This window comes from Hemitrygon akajei, chromosome 3, assembly GCF_048418815.1.
Source record: "Hemitrygon akajei chromosome 3, sHemAka1.3, whole genome shotgun sequence".
Classification (NCBI taxonomy): domain Eukaryota; kingdom Metazoa; phylum Chordata; class Chondrichthyes; order Myliobatiformes; family Dasyatidae; genus Hemitrygon; species Hemitrygon akajei.
In genome coordinates, this window is record NC_133126.1 from 134,708,958 (window position 1) to 134,727,458 (window position 18,501).

Genomic DNA, 18,501 nt, shown 5'->3' on the forward strand with positions numbered 1-18,501 from the left:
TCTTCTGATGGACAAGCGGAGGTGCTCGGTGAAATGGTCTCCCAATTATGTTGGGTCTCACCGATGTATGACGCCAACAGACTCACAGAAGAGGAGTTGGCTCACCCGGACGGACTGTTTGGGGCTCTGAATGGTAGCGAGGGAGGAAGCATGGGGGCAGGTCTAGCACTTGCTCTGCTTGCAAGGATAAGTGCCAGGAGGGAGATCAGTGAGGAGGGATGAATGGGCAAGGGAGTCATGTAAGGAACAGAAAGATGTGCTTGGTGGTGGGATCCCGTTGGAGATGGCAGAAGTTCTGGAGAATTATGTGTTGCATGCGGAGGCTGGTGGGGTGGTAGGTGAGGACAAGAGGAACCCTATCCCTGGTAGGGTGCCGGGAGGATGGAGTAAGAGCAGATGTGCGTGAAATGGAAGAGATGCGGTTGAGGACAGTGTTGATAGTAGAATAAGGAAAGCCCCTTTCTTTGAAAAAGGAGGACATCTTCTTCATTCTAGAATGAAAAGCCTCATCCTGAGAGCAGGTACATCTGTAGGGTATCAGCCTGATACGTGGACTGTACTTTTTTCCATAGATGCTTCCTGGCCTGCTGAGTTCCTCCAGATTTTGTGTGCATATCAGTATTTTAATTAGCTAAATACAGAAGCTGGTCGGTTAGAAAGAAAGGCCAGTGCATTTTGAGTTCAGAGCTGACATCAAAGTGCAAAAAAAACAAAAAAGGTTCACACTGGAAGATCATTAGTATTTATTTTATTACTTCAAAAATATATTTTTTAAATAGCACAAACAGTTGTATATTAAAACACAATGTTAAAGAGTTGGAAACTCAGAATTTCATCTTCGAGTGCATGTGTTTCAGGTCAATGGGACTGAATTTTAGAAGAGATGGCAATGTGATAACTTCCTGTTTGTGACACATACAACAGAGTGAAATTCTGTTCTCAGATTGCAAGGATTGTTCCTCCCCAAAATAATTTTGAAATAATCAATTTTAAAATTTCCATTATATTGAATAACACCTTTAACATTTTTGATTTTAGACCCTGCTTATAAATACCCATCATTTTCTTCCACTTTTCTACTTAAATCCTGCGTAGCTCTGGTCTTGAACTATTTATAATCCAGCTGGTTAGTTCACTAGTTTACTTCTCAAAGCCATCTACAGCCTTTTCTTTGGAAAGGTCGTAGTCACACCAGATACCTGCTTTCTGAGCAAAACAGCACTTCCAAAATCCATTTGTAGATATGTTCATTCAAGGTGGAAAATGTGGGAAGAAGAAATATTGCAGAGGAAGAATCCTTTACAATACAAACCAGAAAATCAAGCAACTTAAAAATTCTTAAAAATCAAATTTTACAGTTAAGCATTTGCAAGATGGACATTTCTCATTACATCAGATTTTTTTTTACATTTTATTAGAACTATAAACAAACCTTGTACTCTTCTACCACTTGTGGTTATTGTGCTATTACCGTTTTAGCATTTTTGCACTATTTCAGATTGCAATAACAAATTGCACCATTCTGTTGTTTTGTGCTTGTCACTGTATTTATTGTTGTATATATTATTAATATAAACTGTAAGCTTCATGTGAACAAGAAATTTCATAGCACCCTGGTGCACAGCCATCACATTTATTCATTCTATCCTGGTACAGGGGTAGGGTCATACTGATAATTGAGCTTCTGGTCCAATAGGTACCCCTATGCAACATTAAAATATCATCATATGCCCTACTGAAAAAGTCAGTCTTTCTTCTACACACTACTCTCGACATCACCATAAAAAAAGTTTAAAGAGAAACATCCCTTGAATTTATTAATAAAAGTTTATGAAATTAGTAACTTTTGTCATTTACTGTTTGCAGGTTTCAAAAATTACAGGAGTGCGTAGAGTGACCAGCACATGTAACCTTACAGAATAGTGCACATCCTGAGGCATCTTGGTAAGGCCAGGTCAGAAGTACAGGGAGCTGATCTATGTGGTGGAGGAACTCACTTGTAATCCCTATCAGATAACACATGATTTAGAAATGTTCTAAGAGGTTTGTTTCTGATTTCTATTTTAATGATTTAGGAGCTTTAGTGATATTCATTAGCTAATCTGTAGCTGCACAAAACACCCCTGGCAACACCATACTTAAAAGAGGCCAAAATGACTAGCCTAGTCATTAGCAGGTTCTTATTACTGAATAATCACAAGCAGGATTGCAACAGTCCCGTATTATAAGAGACTTTCTCTATCTGAAAGTAAAGTTGCATTGCATATAGTATTGATACAGTTGATAATTTTTGCATAAAACTGAGTGAGGTCATGGGGGTGAAATTGGGAATGCCCACGACAGCCTTGATATGATGGTTTACTCTGCTTACATGTATGCCAAGACTTCTTAAGAATGAGTCAGGCTAAAGTCAAACAACCTATTGGAAAATCACTGTGTATAATCATCAGAAAGTTTACAGAGAGTTCACACACTTATTGTGCTTTTTCACAATGCTCACAATTTTTGTATAACCAATATATTGACTAATTCAAAATAAAATTCGAAACCTACATATACAATGTATTTTCAACTCTATCAAAATGTAAAATGTTTAGTTGTAACAGGACTTAATTTAATATTGATACAATATTAACATTTTTTGAAGTAGCTACACTATATTAAGTATGTAATCATTGTTTTGCGGATTAGGTTGTTAAAATATTGTATTTTTGGATTAAGTATTTGTTTAGAGCACAAAAAGCAGTTTCCACAAATAACACCGAGAGAAGTAAATAGCCTGCATCTAAAGTCTACAGTTGTTCCCAAATGAAATGCTTATAAAAAGAGCTACAAAAGATAAAACTCAAAAATACTTCAAATGGTATAATTTAGTGCAGCATTTCTAAGAGATGTTTCAATCTACAAAAGGCAAAGCCCTGAGCCATTGATTTTACGGTACAGATCAGGAGAAAGGCAACTGTAAACAACCTCCTCGTTGACAAGCAGAATTTGTCATTTCCTCACGTTGATAGCATAAGCGCAATTTAGAGGCTTGTATACAGTATCAAATCAGTTAGATAGCTTAAAAAAATAACATGGCTAGATTTTGGATAAAATTAAAATAGAGTGGCAGCCAAGAAACAGTCACTTAGTGCAAGTTTTATATGTCCAGCTGTTAGGATTTAGATCTACACTTTATAAATCTGAACAAGTAGTTGTTCTTGATGGGACTAAGGCCTTTTTTTACTGAAATGCAGCTTTCAGTTCTTTAAAAGCTGCTCTTCTCTGCTTCTTCTCCTCTTCCATACGCTTACGTTGCTCCTGCTCGGCTTTGATCTCAGCTTCAAATTTACTGCCAGTCGTCAGTGCCTGTACCTGAAAACAAATGCAAGTAAAATTTGAAATAATAATGTTTTCTTTCCTGATTAAAGTAAAACTGACTCCTTCAAACCCTAAACACCGTGCTGTTCCTTCACGTCTTGTTTTGTTCTTCAACTTAACTAGAAGTCTCAACTGAAAAGTGATTTTGGAGAGGTATGCAGATATTGTTTGCTTAAGTTTAGAAAAGCAATATCACAGAGACATTTATAACTGTTTTATTCCTAAGCTTGCGGTTGACAGGGAAAAAATAAATTGATGATGGTCGAATGGTAGAGCAGACTTGATGGGCCAAATAGCCTAATTCTGCTTCTATGTCTTATGATCTAAAGGGTACACCATGTTATGGTCTAAAGGGTGGTAATTATTCAGGTTAAAGCAATGAACAAAGATGTCTGAAATATTTCAGAATGAGAAATGAATTCTGGATTCTGACATTATAGGGATGCTGGGGGTTTCTTGATGCTAATCAAGTTAGATCTAAAACTGTATGACTAGGTATTGACGTTGAGTTATAATTCACTTTTTTTTCTTCCTATAAAACAGTATTTTTATCCTGATCAGGTGTGATTCTAACAGACAGCAAACTGGAGTTTAATGTTAGAGATTGGATTAATTAGCATCCATTTTTAAGTGCTGATCAGGCACATCAATTTTGCCCTGATTAGAAAACACAGAATCATTTCTGGATTAAATAGCCATTTCTGCTCTTTGGCATAGGAATTGGGAGTGGATGGGTACAACCTACAATCATCGCAGCACATGAGAAAATCAAAACTCAGTGGATAATGTCACTTCAATAAAAACAATGAACAATTGCAATCCCCTGACATTAGAGCATCTGCCTGGGCAGCTATTAAGCAGTCTGTGGTCAATTCTAACGCCTATCAAAGTCCACAGAATATACAACAGTGAACTTTCCCTCCAACATTTAGCAATGGGGGCTTCAGTAGTGACATCAGTAGCAGCATTCCCACGGCCGGGTATCATTATGGCAATAGCCAGTCACTCTGGGTGAGGTTTCAGTGTCAGAGGGTAGAGGACCAAAGAGCTGCCTCCCATAAGAGTCTTCTGAGCTACCACACCACACTGATAAGCAAAGTGTTTACATGCTCAGGATTTCGAGTGCTGCCATCACTGGGATACTCGTCATTTTGGGGAAAGATCATCAGCCACACTCCAATGTCTGGAATGCTCTTTCAGTGAAGGTCAAAGTCACAATGATTCTGAACTCTGTTGCAATAGAAACTTCGAGAGATGCCAGTGATGCTTTCCAGTATGTTGCTTGCCACTGCATCAAAGACACTGAGGAACCGTATTTACAAAGGGAGTAATATAAAGGAAGTGCTGAAAATACATGGGAGGTCAGAGAGTATCAATGGAAAGAGAAGCACTTTACGTTTCCAGCCGGAAACTCTTCACGTGAACTGAAAAACTGTTAATCACGGTAGCAGAGAGGTAGCTGCATTTTCGTGCTTATTTCGTAGCAGATTGTAGCTTGGGACTGGTGGAGGTCTTATCTTTGCTGACTGTTGAGATAATGCTCAATAATGCTTAATTGTATGTTTGCTAATTGCTAATAATGGATTGAAGTAAGGAATTTGACTCTTTGGAGCTGTGGGAGTGTCATGCAAGTATAGCAACTTCGTCACAGGCTGGCGGCAATTGTTTTGATTTTGGACCAATGTTTGCTGCTACAGTCAAGCAGAAGTAAAAAGCAGCACCCACATGGGAATTGTAGTCCCTGAAGCAACTACACAATGTTTTTCACATTCCCATGATCATCAGTAAAATAGGATCACACAGGGGAGTTAGTGGACATTTAAAAAAGCTTCGCAGTGCAGGTGCAGCTACACTGAAAATGCAACAATAAATGGATCCCTGATTCAACTACTAACATGCCTTACTGAAACTACTGTCACTGGTCTACAGCTTACTGTAAGAACATGAAATTTATGTATTGCTTGACTGAGTGGAGATTCCCTCAACTGGATTCTGGAATTAAGGGGTGATTGGGAGTACTTGATTCTCAATGGGTCTTCAAGATCCTCAACAAATCCTTGGAACTCCTTTCTGGTACTTATCTCATTTGATGACAATGTTCTCAATTCTTACCAAAATCTAGATGCTCTTTCACCATCCCTGAAGCCCCCAGGGTGGTCATTGTGTGTTTTTGGGGAGTGTGCCTTTAAAAATTGGTACCTTATTCCAAGTGCTGTGTACTAAAGATCTCTGACTCAGTACCTTTCTCTGTGTAAGCTACCACAATGGCATGTTGTCAAGTGTTTAAATTTTTGGCCAGTTTTGCTTATTTTTTGTCAAAGATTCAAATCTGCATTAGAGAAAAGCTCAAGAATAGTTTTGCACACCAAAATGAGGTCAAACCCAGTTTCAAAGTGTGGTCATTTCTTTCCCTGCAACTCCACTGCCTGAGGCACTGATACCAAAGACACGTGCAGGCTTTAAGTACCTTCAGAATGAAAATCCTGAGTATGTTCACCAACCTGTAAATTCCTGTGAGGGTGCACTTCATCTGAAGTGAAGAGTGCAATAAAACAGAAATACAGGAAATACACAATTCAGGCAGGAGGTGGAAGACAGTTAATGATTGAGGACAATCAATGATGCATTTAGTATACTTGCCGTGAATGGTCTGAATTTAACAATGTAACGAGCTCTGGTGAATATCATGTAGTCTATAGCTGGGCTGCTCCTGATAGGGTAAAATTATAAACTCTGGCAGCATGCTGTCCAATTACAGATCAACAACAGTCAGTCAGAAATGAAGCTTTTTAAATGAGAACTCTGGCATTCCAAGAGTTACCTGACCAATTCTTTGGCCTACAATTTAGAGATTGCTGGTTTTACCAGAGTTCTTTTCCAGACTTGAAATATTTGGCCCAAGTTAGACTTTACCTTTGCTTCAAAGAAGTTCTTGGCACCTTGAACTCCCTCAGTGGAAACGTCAATTTCTGAAAGTCTGGCAAGAGCCATCAGCCCACTGTCTTCCTCCAATTCGCCTGCGGCTGCTTTATGAAAAATCAGAAGAAACTGGAAAGAAGCACAAGAATTCTGAACAAATAAGTAAACCTTTATCATCTCTACACAGAAAACTGCTTTGGACTTAACAAAATGGTTTTTATTTCTATAAATATGCACATATATAAAGGGTAGTTGAAATTCAATGAATCAAAATTCTAAAATCTTTGAATTCACTTCCACTGGAATTGTCCATCATTAGTCCTTCAAACATTCCATTGTTAAACTCAATGATCAGGAAATCTTATTATTTTCCAACTTAATTTATTTAAGGAACAGTAATTGAATCCTGGTTAGACAGGTGCAACTACCACTGCACTGATCACCACTGAAGCCAGGAGTGATTAAGAACCTGCTGGACTCCCATTTCTTGCCTCTTACTAAACTGAGATTCTGTATTACTTCTCCATTCTTGTCAGCAAAATAATGAAATCTATCCTCACTTCCAGATTGCAAGAACAAGATACGTTAAGTTAAACTTTCCTTGTGTCCATCCTCCTCTTGGGAAATGTCCAGCACAGCAGGAGCTCAGGACAAGATGGAGAAGGTGAAATCTGCAACCTGATATGTTTTGTAACTCCAAAACATAAAATAAAAAGAGAAAACACGGAGCAGGGAGGGAGACGTGTGTCTTTGTTTTGGTTTTTACTTTAAGCAAGCGTGCACTTGTGATGTGGTAGCATGATGACATATGTCATTCACTTACTTTTGCATATAACGTAATGAATTATGTAGGCAAACAAAGAATGCTTAGTCAAACAATATATTTATATTACTCAAATATTAAATACATAACATTCCTTCCTGCTTAGCTATAAACTCCATCTCAACACACACACACACAGAAACACGCACGCACTGAGTATACTAAATAATACAACTACTATATAAACATCCACAGCATAGTAAATCTTTAATTTTAAAATTTAAACATACTTTTTTTAAATTTAAAATTCACAGACGTGGCTTTGAAACAATCTCAGGTTCTGGGAGCAAACACGAGGAAATCTGCAGATGCTGGAAATTCAAACAACAACACACACAAAATGCTGGTGGAACACAGCAGGCCAGGCAGCATCTATAGGGAGAAGCACTGTTGACATTTCGGGCTGAGACCCTTCGTCAGGTTCTGGGGCCTCATTTGTGGTGGTTGTAGGAGTCGACTCTGGTTTTGCAGGAAGTGGTTCTTTCTGCTCTGGACACCTTTCTTCTGGACATATTGGCATCCCAACAGTGCATGGCAAGCTGATCTATCTCAAGCCACCAGACAAAGCTTTGAGCAATTGCTTTCATTTTGACTACGCCTAGATGACCAATATGTAGCTCTTCCAACACTTGCTCTCAGCTTGGATGTTAAAACAACTCTCAATCCAAACATAAGGCAGTCTCCGTCAAGGGCGAGTTCATCCCTGCGTTGGTAAAAAATGGGGGAACTTGGATTTCTGCTGCATATTCCTGCCACTTGGGTGGCCATATAGATCTGAAACAGTGTGGCATCTTTTCTAGTTTCCCTTTGGATCATCTCTGCCATAATATGAAGACTTTTGATTTGCATTAAGAAGAATCTATCAAGAGGAGTGTCCTCTTCTGTAAAATTTTCAGATATTTCCTTTTCCAAGTGTAAACGGGTTAATCCATCAGTATTTCCATTCATCATCCTCTTGAATCTGTGTGTAATCTCTGTCAATTTGTGCATAATTTTTCTCTACAGCAGTAAGCAAACATGAGGAAAAGATTACGGGGCTTTCACTTATATCGCTAAAAACATGCAACATGACTGCACCTATATCATAAGGTGAGCTTCCCTGGACTATATGGATCATAAAGTGAGAATACAGATTCTAATGCCACCATTTTCTTTGTCTTTTGGAAAGCCACCTAACACTGTTTTGTCCATTGTCATTTCTTCCTGATCTGTAGCAATGACTTCAAGGAGTTTGGCAGGAACCTGTTATAGTAACTGATAAAAAGGACCACACCCTTTGGCTTTGGGCATCCGACATTGGTTGAACTTTCTCAGCATACTTGCATAACCCTTGTGCGTCAATGGTGTCACCACATCAAGGAATTCACACTTGTTGCGTTCAGCTCTGAGCCCATAATCTTCTAATCTTTTTAACATTGTCTTGAGATTTTGGAGACGTTCCTTGTCATCCTTTACCAGTAACAATGATGTCATCCAGGTAACACCGAGTGTCTGGCAGCCTTGCAGCACCTGGTCCAGGGCTTTCTGTCAGAGTGCAGGTGCAAGTGCTACTCCAAAAATAAGCCTAATATAGCAATAAAGCCCTTTGTGAGTATTTATGGTGAGAAACATTTTGGACTCTTCTTCCATCTCCATCTGTAGGTAAGCCTCAGCTAAGTTTACTTTGCTAATGTTTTCCTCCAGAAAGGTTTGTAGAGGTATTGTCTATCCTGGGCAGAGAGTGTTGATCTACTTTCAGTTCTGGGTGATGGTAACATTAAAATCACCACACATCTTGACAGACCAATTCTTCTTGACTACTGGGACCACTGGTATTACCCACTATAGGCTCCACTCAATTCTGAAAATAAGTCCTTCAGCCTCCATGTGATCCAGCTCATTGACTACTTTGCTGCAGATGGTATAAGGAACTGGAGGGGCTTTGTAAAATTTGGGTGTGGCATTTTCTTTAGGCTCTATTTTACCCTTGATATGCTTGAGTTTTCCAATGCCATCCTCAAACAGTGCTGTGGTATCATCCAATACCTTTCTAAATAGTTTTCAGTTGACTCATTTGCAGGAGGTGAGGCATGCAAATAGTAGGTGGATCTCCAATCAAGTTGTAGTTGTCTCAGCCAATCACATCCTCACAATGCCTGTGCTCCTGATTTTACCACATACAAGCCCAATGTGGCTTGTTGGTTGTTGCAATTCACTGTGACGAATGTCATTCCCATAGGCATTATCTTTTCTCCAGTATAAATACTTAGTTGGATATTGGTACACTGTAGCGGTGTGCTACACACAGTGCTGGAATAACGACACGCAGACGGTGAGTTGCAGTTGCGTTAAAGATTTGTTCAAACTTCGTGGCCTCGCTTTTAAGCCTTCCCCATTTCCCATTGCTGGTGAAGAAGGCCTGGCGCCCTTTTTGGGGCCGGACTCCCTGCCGGCGCGCACCGTTTTGTGAGCTGATTCGAGTGCGCTGGAAAGTGGGTCACCACAACACTTCATTTTTTAATCGCCGTTCAAATTCAGTTTCTGCAATCTGATCCCTAATCAGTTCAACTGCTTGCATTACCAGTTTACTTGGTATAACAAAACTTTATTATCTGCTGACTTATCATCCACCGATCCACTACTAACTAGGTCAGTTGTGTTGTACTGGGAATATCAGTACCTGTTCTACACATCTCCCTGTTGTTAGGTTCAGACACAGAGAAGGTACCACCTTCTCAAAAATCTCCTATTTCTCAACTTATAGAAAATAAAACATTAGTTCAGTTTCAAAAGCTGTTGTAATGCTAATGATAGTATGATTGCTGCTCTCTAAATGTTCCCTCACATATACTTCACCTTTTCCTATAGAAGCAAATCATCAATTGCTTACTGGGCCAGAAATGCACTGGTCAAAAAGTTCTTCTGAACATGATTTAAGTGTTCTTCCCTAATTGCCTTTTCTTTCATTGATATTCCAGTCTTAATAGAACCATTGAAGATCCCCCATGCTCCTTCATACCCTTCTCACTAGATGATAGCCTATTAAAAAGTCACAATATTGCAGATGTTCCTCTGTTGTACTGTCCAACTCAAACAAAATAAATTCAATCCTTGACTGTTCAAGAATATCCCCTCTCCCAACATTCCCCTAAGGCCATCCCATCCCCTTCTCTACAACCGCTTTTACACTCGTTTAGCATCTAGACCTGCTCTTTTTAGCCATGTTTCTATTGTCACATCATGATTGCATATAGCCAAATGCACCTAGAGCTGTTTAACGTCATTTATTATGCTTTGTGTTTGTGCACATAAATCCATCCTAAGACCAAACTAAAAAGACATCATTTGCTTTGGCAATATCTCTGGAATTGACTGTCCATTCATATGACTTCACAGAAATGCATGCTTACCAAACCACTTCCAAAAGTACTTTAGGATAGCTCATACTGTGGTTTTGCAGATTCCAGCCTTCTTTTCCAAACAACTTAAATTTGCAAACCAAGCAGCAGCTTCTTATTTCACCAAGCTGTTTAGTTGTACCACTGCTCTGCATGAGAAAGGTCCGTACTAAGGACAGTTTTGGAACATATGTAAATAAGAATAACACACACAAAGTACTGGAGGAACTCAGCAGATCAGGAAACATCCATGGAAATGAATAAACCCTCGATGTTTCAGCCCAAGACCCTTTCATCAATGAGTCAGATTCATTGAGATTACATTGAAGGCAATCAAAGTGGTGTAAAAAGCCAATGCATAACTGTTGTAAAACAGGAAAGCCATTTCTTACATGAAGGGCTGTTTTGATACAATAAACTATATGCATAAAATGCATAATATGTTGCATTTTAGCCAAATAAATTACTGTATGTTGATTCGGAGATAAAAATTGGCCATGACACCAAGATAAATTTCATGCCTTTGAGGTCAGTCTCAAGAGCTCAACTCCTTCTGTTAAAAAGGTAATTTCAACAAATGCATTAAATGACAAATCACTTTTGCTTAAATTATCTACTTAAACAAAGGTAAGAACAAAATAAGAGGCAACTGTTTCACATTCTATCAAAACCCTGGCAATATTATTTATTCAATCCCAGAATGTTCTTCAACTAAGCAGATTTTACATTTGAAATGTGGAGTTACTCTTTATTTTCACGAACTATTATTACTGCTCAGTTTGCCAAGGCCATTTCATTATAATTAGTAATAGATTGTAAATCATTGAATTACTTTTCATGAGGTATAGACAGAGTTAACTTTTGCACCCCCCACAGAAACAATCAAAAATAATTTTTTTAAAATTAAGATCTGATTATTACATTAAGTACCTGATTATTTTTCATGATAATCACATATCTGTCTCATCCTAAAATGCTACAGCAATTACAAAATTTGCCTCAAAATCAGCATAGATCTATAATAAAGTAATTTTAAGCAGATTACATTTATTTATTTTGTTTGATTATCTTATCAAACCAGTTCTATTGGTTTTGCAGTAATGAAGGGGATATCGCTTTGCTCCAAAATGCCTTCCCTCAGATATGTAAATCAACCTCTAACCAAATCACTTGGACTCAACTGCAACTGCATTTTTAACCATATACCTGGATGAGGAATTTTCTGTTTTTCTCTCTAGGCCTGTCTTGGAATGGATCTGGGTAAACAATTAGACATGTAAAATAAATCCAGTCTCCAGCTTTTGAGGAAACCACCTTCCTGATCTTCTCACAAGCACTTGCTGATTTCTGGACATTGCTCATGTGCATTCCCTTAGTGACCAATGCCATTGATGTACACATCAGACTTCCAATATAACTCGGAGTCCTGCCATGTGCAGAAGTTTGCTGATGACACGGCCATAGTGGGGTGTGTCAGGAATGGACAGGAGGAGGAGTATAGGAAACTGATACAGGACTTTGTGATATGGTGCAACTCAAACTACATGCGTCTCAATATCACCAAGACCAAGGAGATGGTGGTGGACTTTAGGAGATCTAGGCCTCATATGGAGCCAGTGATCATTAATGGAGAATGTGTGGAGCAGGTTAAGACCTACAAGTATCTGGGAGTACAGTTAGACTAGAAGCTAGACTGGACTGCCAACACAGATGCCTTGTGCAGGAAGGCACAGAGTCGACTGTACTTCCTAAGAAGGTTGGCGTCATTCAATGTCTGTAGTGAGATGCTGAAGATGTTCTATAGGTCAGTTGTGGAGAGTGCCCTCTTCTTTGTGGTGGCGTGTAGGGGAGGAAGCATTAAGAAGAGGGACGCCTCACGTCTTAATAAGCTGGTAAGGAAGGCGGGCTCTGTCGTGGGCAAAGTACTGGAGAGTTTAACATCGGTAGCTGAGTGAAGGGCACTGAGTAGGCTACGGTCAATTATGGATAAACTCTGAACATCCTCTACATAGCACCATCCAGAGACAGAGAAGCAGTTTCAGCGACAGGTTACTATCGATGCAATGCTCCTCAGACAGGATGAAGAGGTCAATACTCCCCAGTGCCATTAGGCTTTACAATTCTACCGCCAGGACTTAAGAACTTTTTAAAAGCTATTATTAATGCTTTTTGAGATAGTGATTTAGATGCATATCATATTTTTTTTACAGAGTTAAGTATTGTATGTAATTAGTTTTGCTACAACAAGTGTATGGGACATTGGAAAAAAAAGGTTGAATTTCCCCATGGGGATGAATAAAGTATCTATCTATCTATCTATCTATCTATCTATCTATCTATCTATCTATTTATCAGCTTCAGATGTAAATCTGATGAGGTCAGATGTAGAGGAGGGGCTATCCATTTCAGCCCTTACCGGCACCGCCTTGCTGACTGGGTTAAATCTTAAAATAGATGTATGGTTTTATGAGTTTTTGTTCATTACATTCTGTTAAACCCAACATTGGGGTACTCATTGTAGGCAGTCAAAAGAGTGGGAAAAGCAGCCTCCAAAATGTACCATTGTAGAAGAGCAAGACAATGCATATTAAATTACTCTAGGTGGTCAAAAAAAAGAAAATCAGCTCTTTTATAACATTCTTCTATGTTTAGGAGCCAGTTCAGTATGGTAATGTGTTTTCAATTTTTTTTTGTCCTTCAGTTAAAACTGAGGGTTGAACACGAGGTGACCAATACCTCACATTTTCCTACTTCTAAATGGTTGACTTGTTTAATAGTGATTGATGCAACAGTTAAGAACACGTGGATTAATTCTTTATAAAGATAATGATGGCTCATTTCCTTTGGCCTAATCGAGGGTTAATGGTATTAGAGAATGGTCTGCAATGCTTTGTAATTTCACGGCCAACCAGCATTTTTCCAAGAGGATAATCTACATCTGTTTCAAAATATATCGCAATTAATTGCGTAGCTTTTAATACAAAGATACATTTTCCTATGTGCAGATTCCACATCTGAGAAGTCAAGGGTATCTTTCCTTAAACAAAGATTAATATAAAAGATAAACAAAAGAAAGGAATTTTTTGACTTGAGACTTGATTGCACTCATTTTTTTTTTAGCACTGATTTTAAGTCATGCTAAATCACATCCTCAGATCAAACACACCATTTAGGAAATTCAGCTAGTACATCAAACAAAGTGAGATTTCATGTGATAACATCATTTCTTGTCCTAAGCTTCATGAAATTTGGATCTGTTGGTGCCAATAGTAGAGTGTGGGCAAGTGAAGAGGATACCTACAACTTTGGATGGTGAAACCTGCAGTCATGCCCGAGACTTGCCCAACCTGGCACCAGCCCAATGGACCCTTTCCCCAACACTCCTGTTCAGCGAGCCTCTCCCTGATCCTAATGTTACCCTATCATTCCATTAAAAAATCTATTCTTTGAATTAACACCTTCATGTCTGTTTCCCTAATTCCCATTCTCCAAAACTGGCTGGCATGTCTAACCCCAATGTTGTTCTCTAGCTAGGTCTCTGAATATCTGCCAGTGCTGGGCTCTGATGCCAACTTCCATCGCCAAGCACAGGGAGCACTTCTCTTTCAAGTATAAAACAAGCAACACCCGTGATTGCTTAATGAATCCAGAAGTGACAAATCTTCCTCGTTAAATGCTTCTTTGCCACTGTCAGGGAAAAGGGGAAGGAAACTTTGTGAGGCAGCACAGTTAAAGTTGCTCCCTCATAGGTGCAGTGACTTGGCTTCAGTCCTGACCTCCTATACTGAATGTGTGGAAACTGCTTGTTTCCTGCAACTACATGGGTTTCCCCACAGATCCAAAAAATGTACATGCTGCTAGGTCAATTGGCCAATGTAAATTGCCCCCTAGAATGTACATTAGTGGTACTATCTAGAGACCGGCTGAAGTGGTGGTGGTGGTGGTGGGGTGGGGTGGGGGGGGGGGGGGTGTGGAGTCAACACAATGGGATTGATTTAAATGAGAGGTTGAATGTCCAAAGGGCCTGTCTGTGTGTTGTATGACTACAGTTATAACTAAGGCCTGAACTTCATTTCCAACTAAATTGCAAAATGGTTGTGCCCAACCAGCTAGACATTTTCAACCTCTCACTGTTGCAATTGGAAAGTCCCACCGGCTTCAAAAGGTCATCAATCATATTGGCGCCCAAAGAGCATGGTGAGCTCTCTCGATGACTTTCGCCTAACCTATGTATCACTGTAGTTCAGGTGCTCCAAAGCTGAGTGGAGAGCCAGTGAGATTGTGTCCACTATAGACGAATTGTAGTGATAGGCAAATTGCACTCACATTTGCTGTGATGAACTGCTTTGAGAGGTTGGTCATAGTTAGCATAAACTTCTTGCCTGAGCAAAGACCTGGACCCACTGCAATTTGCTTATCGCTACAATTCGTCTACAATGGACACAATCTCACTGGCTCTCCACTCAGCTTTGGAGCACCTGAACTACAGTGATACATAGGTTAGGCTGCTGTTTCTTTATAAGAATTCACCAGCATCCCATTGGCACTAATCAACAAGCTTCAGAACCTTGGCATCTATACCACCACCCCCCCCCCCCCCCACCTCGCACAACTGGATTCGTGTCTTCCCAATTGGGACGCTTGCTGCTAATCAACACAGGCACACTGCAAGGAAATGTGCTTAGCCCACTATTCTACTCTCTCTATGCTCATGGCTGTATGGTTAGACACTGCTCAAACACCATCTATAAATTTGCAGATGGCACTGCTGTTGTCAGAGTCTCAGATGGTAATGAGAAGGCATACAAGAGCAAGATGGATTGTCTGATTAATTGGCTTTGCAACAATGACTTTGCATTCAACGTTAGCAAGGACAAGGAATTGATTGTGGACTTCTGAAGGGTAAGTCAGGAGAACACACCCCAATCCTCATTGAGGGGTCAGCAAAGAGAGGGTTGGCAGCTTCAAGTTCCTGGTGTCAACATCTCAGATGATCTATCCTCGGCTCAACATATTGATGCATCGTGAAAAAGGCACAACAGTAGCTATCATTCATTAGGAGTTTGAGGAGATTTGGTAGGTCACCAAATTCAAGCATATGAAGGCTCCAAATGCACCAGAGTCTGCAGAGGGTTGTTGACTCAGCCAGCTCCATCACAGGCATAAGCCTCTCTCTCCCCATCATTGTGCGTATCTTCAGAGGACAATGTCTCAAGAAGGCAGCATTAAGGATCCTCACCGCCTGGGATATGTCTCATTACTACCATCAAGAAAGAGCCTGCAGACCCACAATGAACATTTTAGGAACAGTTTCTTCCCCTCTGCCATCAGATTTCTAAACAGTCCATGAACACTACTTTGTTATTCCTTTTTAGCACTATTTTATAGTAACTTCTAGTAATCTTCTCTTGCACTGTACTGCTGCCACAAAACAACTGATCTCACAACGTAAGTCCATAATAATAAAAACTGAATCTGATTCAATTATAGAATTTTATGTGTCATCATTACAGATACCTGGTTGTGTGAGGGACAAGACTGGAAGCTCAACATTTCTGAGCTTGGTTGTTTTAGATGTGTAGAGGATAAAAGGGGGGGGGGAGGTTATACTAATGATGACGGAGAATGTCTCAGTGGTACTCAAAGACATACTGAAAGTCTCATCCACAGAAGCAATTTAGGTGGAGTTCAAAAATAAGGAAGGTACAATTATGATGTTGGTGATTATACCATAGATGCTCTTGGCCGCCCCCCCCCCCCCCCAACCAAAAGGCACCAAGGTGGAGAAATGACACGTAAAACAGATTAGGGAAAGGTGCAGGAACAATAGCGTTGTCGACGGGATTCAAACTTCCTAAATTTAAGAAACTTAGGTGGAGCAGAATTTCTTCAGTGCATCTAAGAGGGATTCTGGAAAATATATATGGAGAGTCAAATAGAAGAGAAAACATACTGGATCTGCTTTGGGGAAATAAGCCAGGCCAAGTGATAGACCTGATAGCAGGAGAACATTTTCGGAATAGTGACCTCAAGTGAATATACTTTCAGATAGTTGTAAATAAGAATAAAACTGGGATAAGACATGAGGTCATTGATTTGTAGCTGGTCAGCACATGTCTGACATCTGCGACTTGTTTAAGAAGCAGCTGAATAGAGTTCACAATCAGCACATTCTGATAAAGAGTCGCTGGAATTAGACCTGGAATTCGCTATAATTGTCACATGTACTGACATACAATGAAAAGTTTGTTTGGCATACTGACATCAAATCATTACACATTGCATTGAAGCAGATCAAGATAGAACAATAACAATGCAAAATAAAGGCCTACAGCTATACTGAAAGTACAATTCGGGTAATAACATGGCATTGGTGAGCAGATTAAAGAGAATCCCAATGCATTTTATTCTTACAATTAGAAGAAAAAGATAATAAAGGAGAGTGTAGGCCCACTCAAGGATAAATGGAGATATTTGTACTTGGTGTTATAACAAGTGTGTGAGATACTAAATGAGTACTTTTCATCAGTACTTACTGAAAAGAAAGATTTGGAGAATAGTGAAAACACGCGATTGTGCTGGGACATTTTGAAATTCTGGAGAAGGAAATGTTGGGTCTTCTGAAAATTTTTAAGGTGAGAAACTGCTAGAAAATTCAGCAGTCTAATGAACAAGGAGGCAATTAAACGAGAGAGAGGACTCTGACTTGGTTTTGATAACACTTTTAATTGTGACCTTGAGAGAGAGAGTACGCGCCAGCTGAGACACGAGCTGGGAGGTCGCCATGGTAACAGCTCAGAGCAGTTGAGTTAATGGACGACTGGAATTTCGAATGGATTACAAAAAGTGGAGGCGGTTGGTCTGATAACGGCAGAGGAGACACGACACGGGAGAAGTGCGGAAGCTACCCGAGAAACCACTGGTGGAGTTAGATAGATAGATAGATAGATACTTTATTCATCCCCATGGGGAAATTCAACTTTTTTCCAATGTCCCATACACTTGTTGTAGCAAAACTAATAACATACAATACTTAACTCAGTAAAAAAATATGATATGCATCTAAATCACTATCTCAAAAAGCATTAATAATAGCTTTTAAAAAGTTCTTAAGTCCTGGCGGTTGAATTGTAAAGCCTAATGGCATTGGGGAGTATTGACCTCTTCATCCTGTCTGAGGAGCATTGCATCGATAGTAACCTGTCGCTGAAACTGCTTCTCTGTCTCTGGATGGTGCTATGTAGAGGATGTTCAGAGTTTTCCATAATTGACCGTAGCCTACTCAGCGCCCTTCGCTCAGCTACCGATGTTAAACTCTCCAGTACTTTGCCCACGACAGAGCCCGCCTTCCTTACCAGCTTATTAAGACGTGAGGCGTCCCTCTTCTTAATGCTTCCTCCCCAACACGCCACCACAAAGAAGAGGGCGCTCTCCACAACTGACCTATAGAACATCTTCAGCATCTCACTACAGACATTGAATGACGCCAACCTTCTTAGGAAGTACATTCGACTCTGTGCCTTCCTGCACAAGGCATCTGTGTTGGCAGTCCAGTCTAGCTTCTCGTCTAACTGTACTCCCAGATACTTGTAGGTCTTAACCTGCTCCACACATTCTCCATTAATGATCACTGACTCCATATGAGGCCTAGATCTCCTAAAGTCCACCACCATCTCCTTGGTCTTGGTGATATTGAGACGCAGGTAGTTTGAGTTGCACCATATCACAAAGTCCTGTATCAGTTTCCTATACTCCTCCTCCTGTCCATTCCTGACACACCCCACTATGGCCGTGTCATCAGCGAACTTCTGCACATGGCAGGACTCTGAGTTATATTGGAAGTCTGATGTGTACAGGGTGAACAGGACCGGAGAGAGTACGGTTCCCTGCGGCGCTCCTGTGCTGCTGACCACCGTGTCAGACCTACAGTCTCCCAACCGCACATACTGAGGTCTATCTGTCAAGTAGTCCACTATCCAATCCACCATGTGAGAGGCTACTCCCATCTCCGTTAGTTTG

The 18,501-nt window shown here is 40.0% G+C and overlaps 1 protein-coding gene across 2 annotated transcripts in view; it reads right to left on the bottom strand.

Annotated features, from left to right (window-relative positions):
- Window positions 1-731: 731 nt before the first annotated feature.
- efhd1 (EF-hand domain family, member D1) overlaps window positions 732-18,501 on the bottom strand; it is a 152,949-nt gene continuing 135,179 nt past the window's right edge. For both annotated transcript variants that reach the window (XM_073040864.1, XM_073040865.1), the window contains 2 exons: window positions 6,277-6,411; window positions 732-3,357 (listed from right to left, as the gene is read on the bottom strand). In XM_073040864.1, coding sequence (XP_072896965.1) covers window positions 3,226-3,357; window positions 6,277-6,411 — 267 coding nt within the window. In that variant the 3' untranslated portion in view covers window positions 732-3,225. The remainder of the gene's footprint in view (window positions 3,358-6,276; window positions 6,412-18,501) is intronic.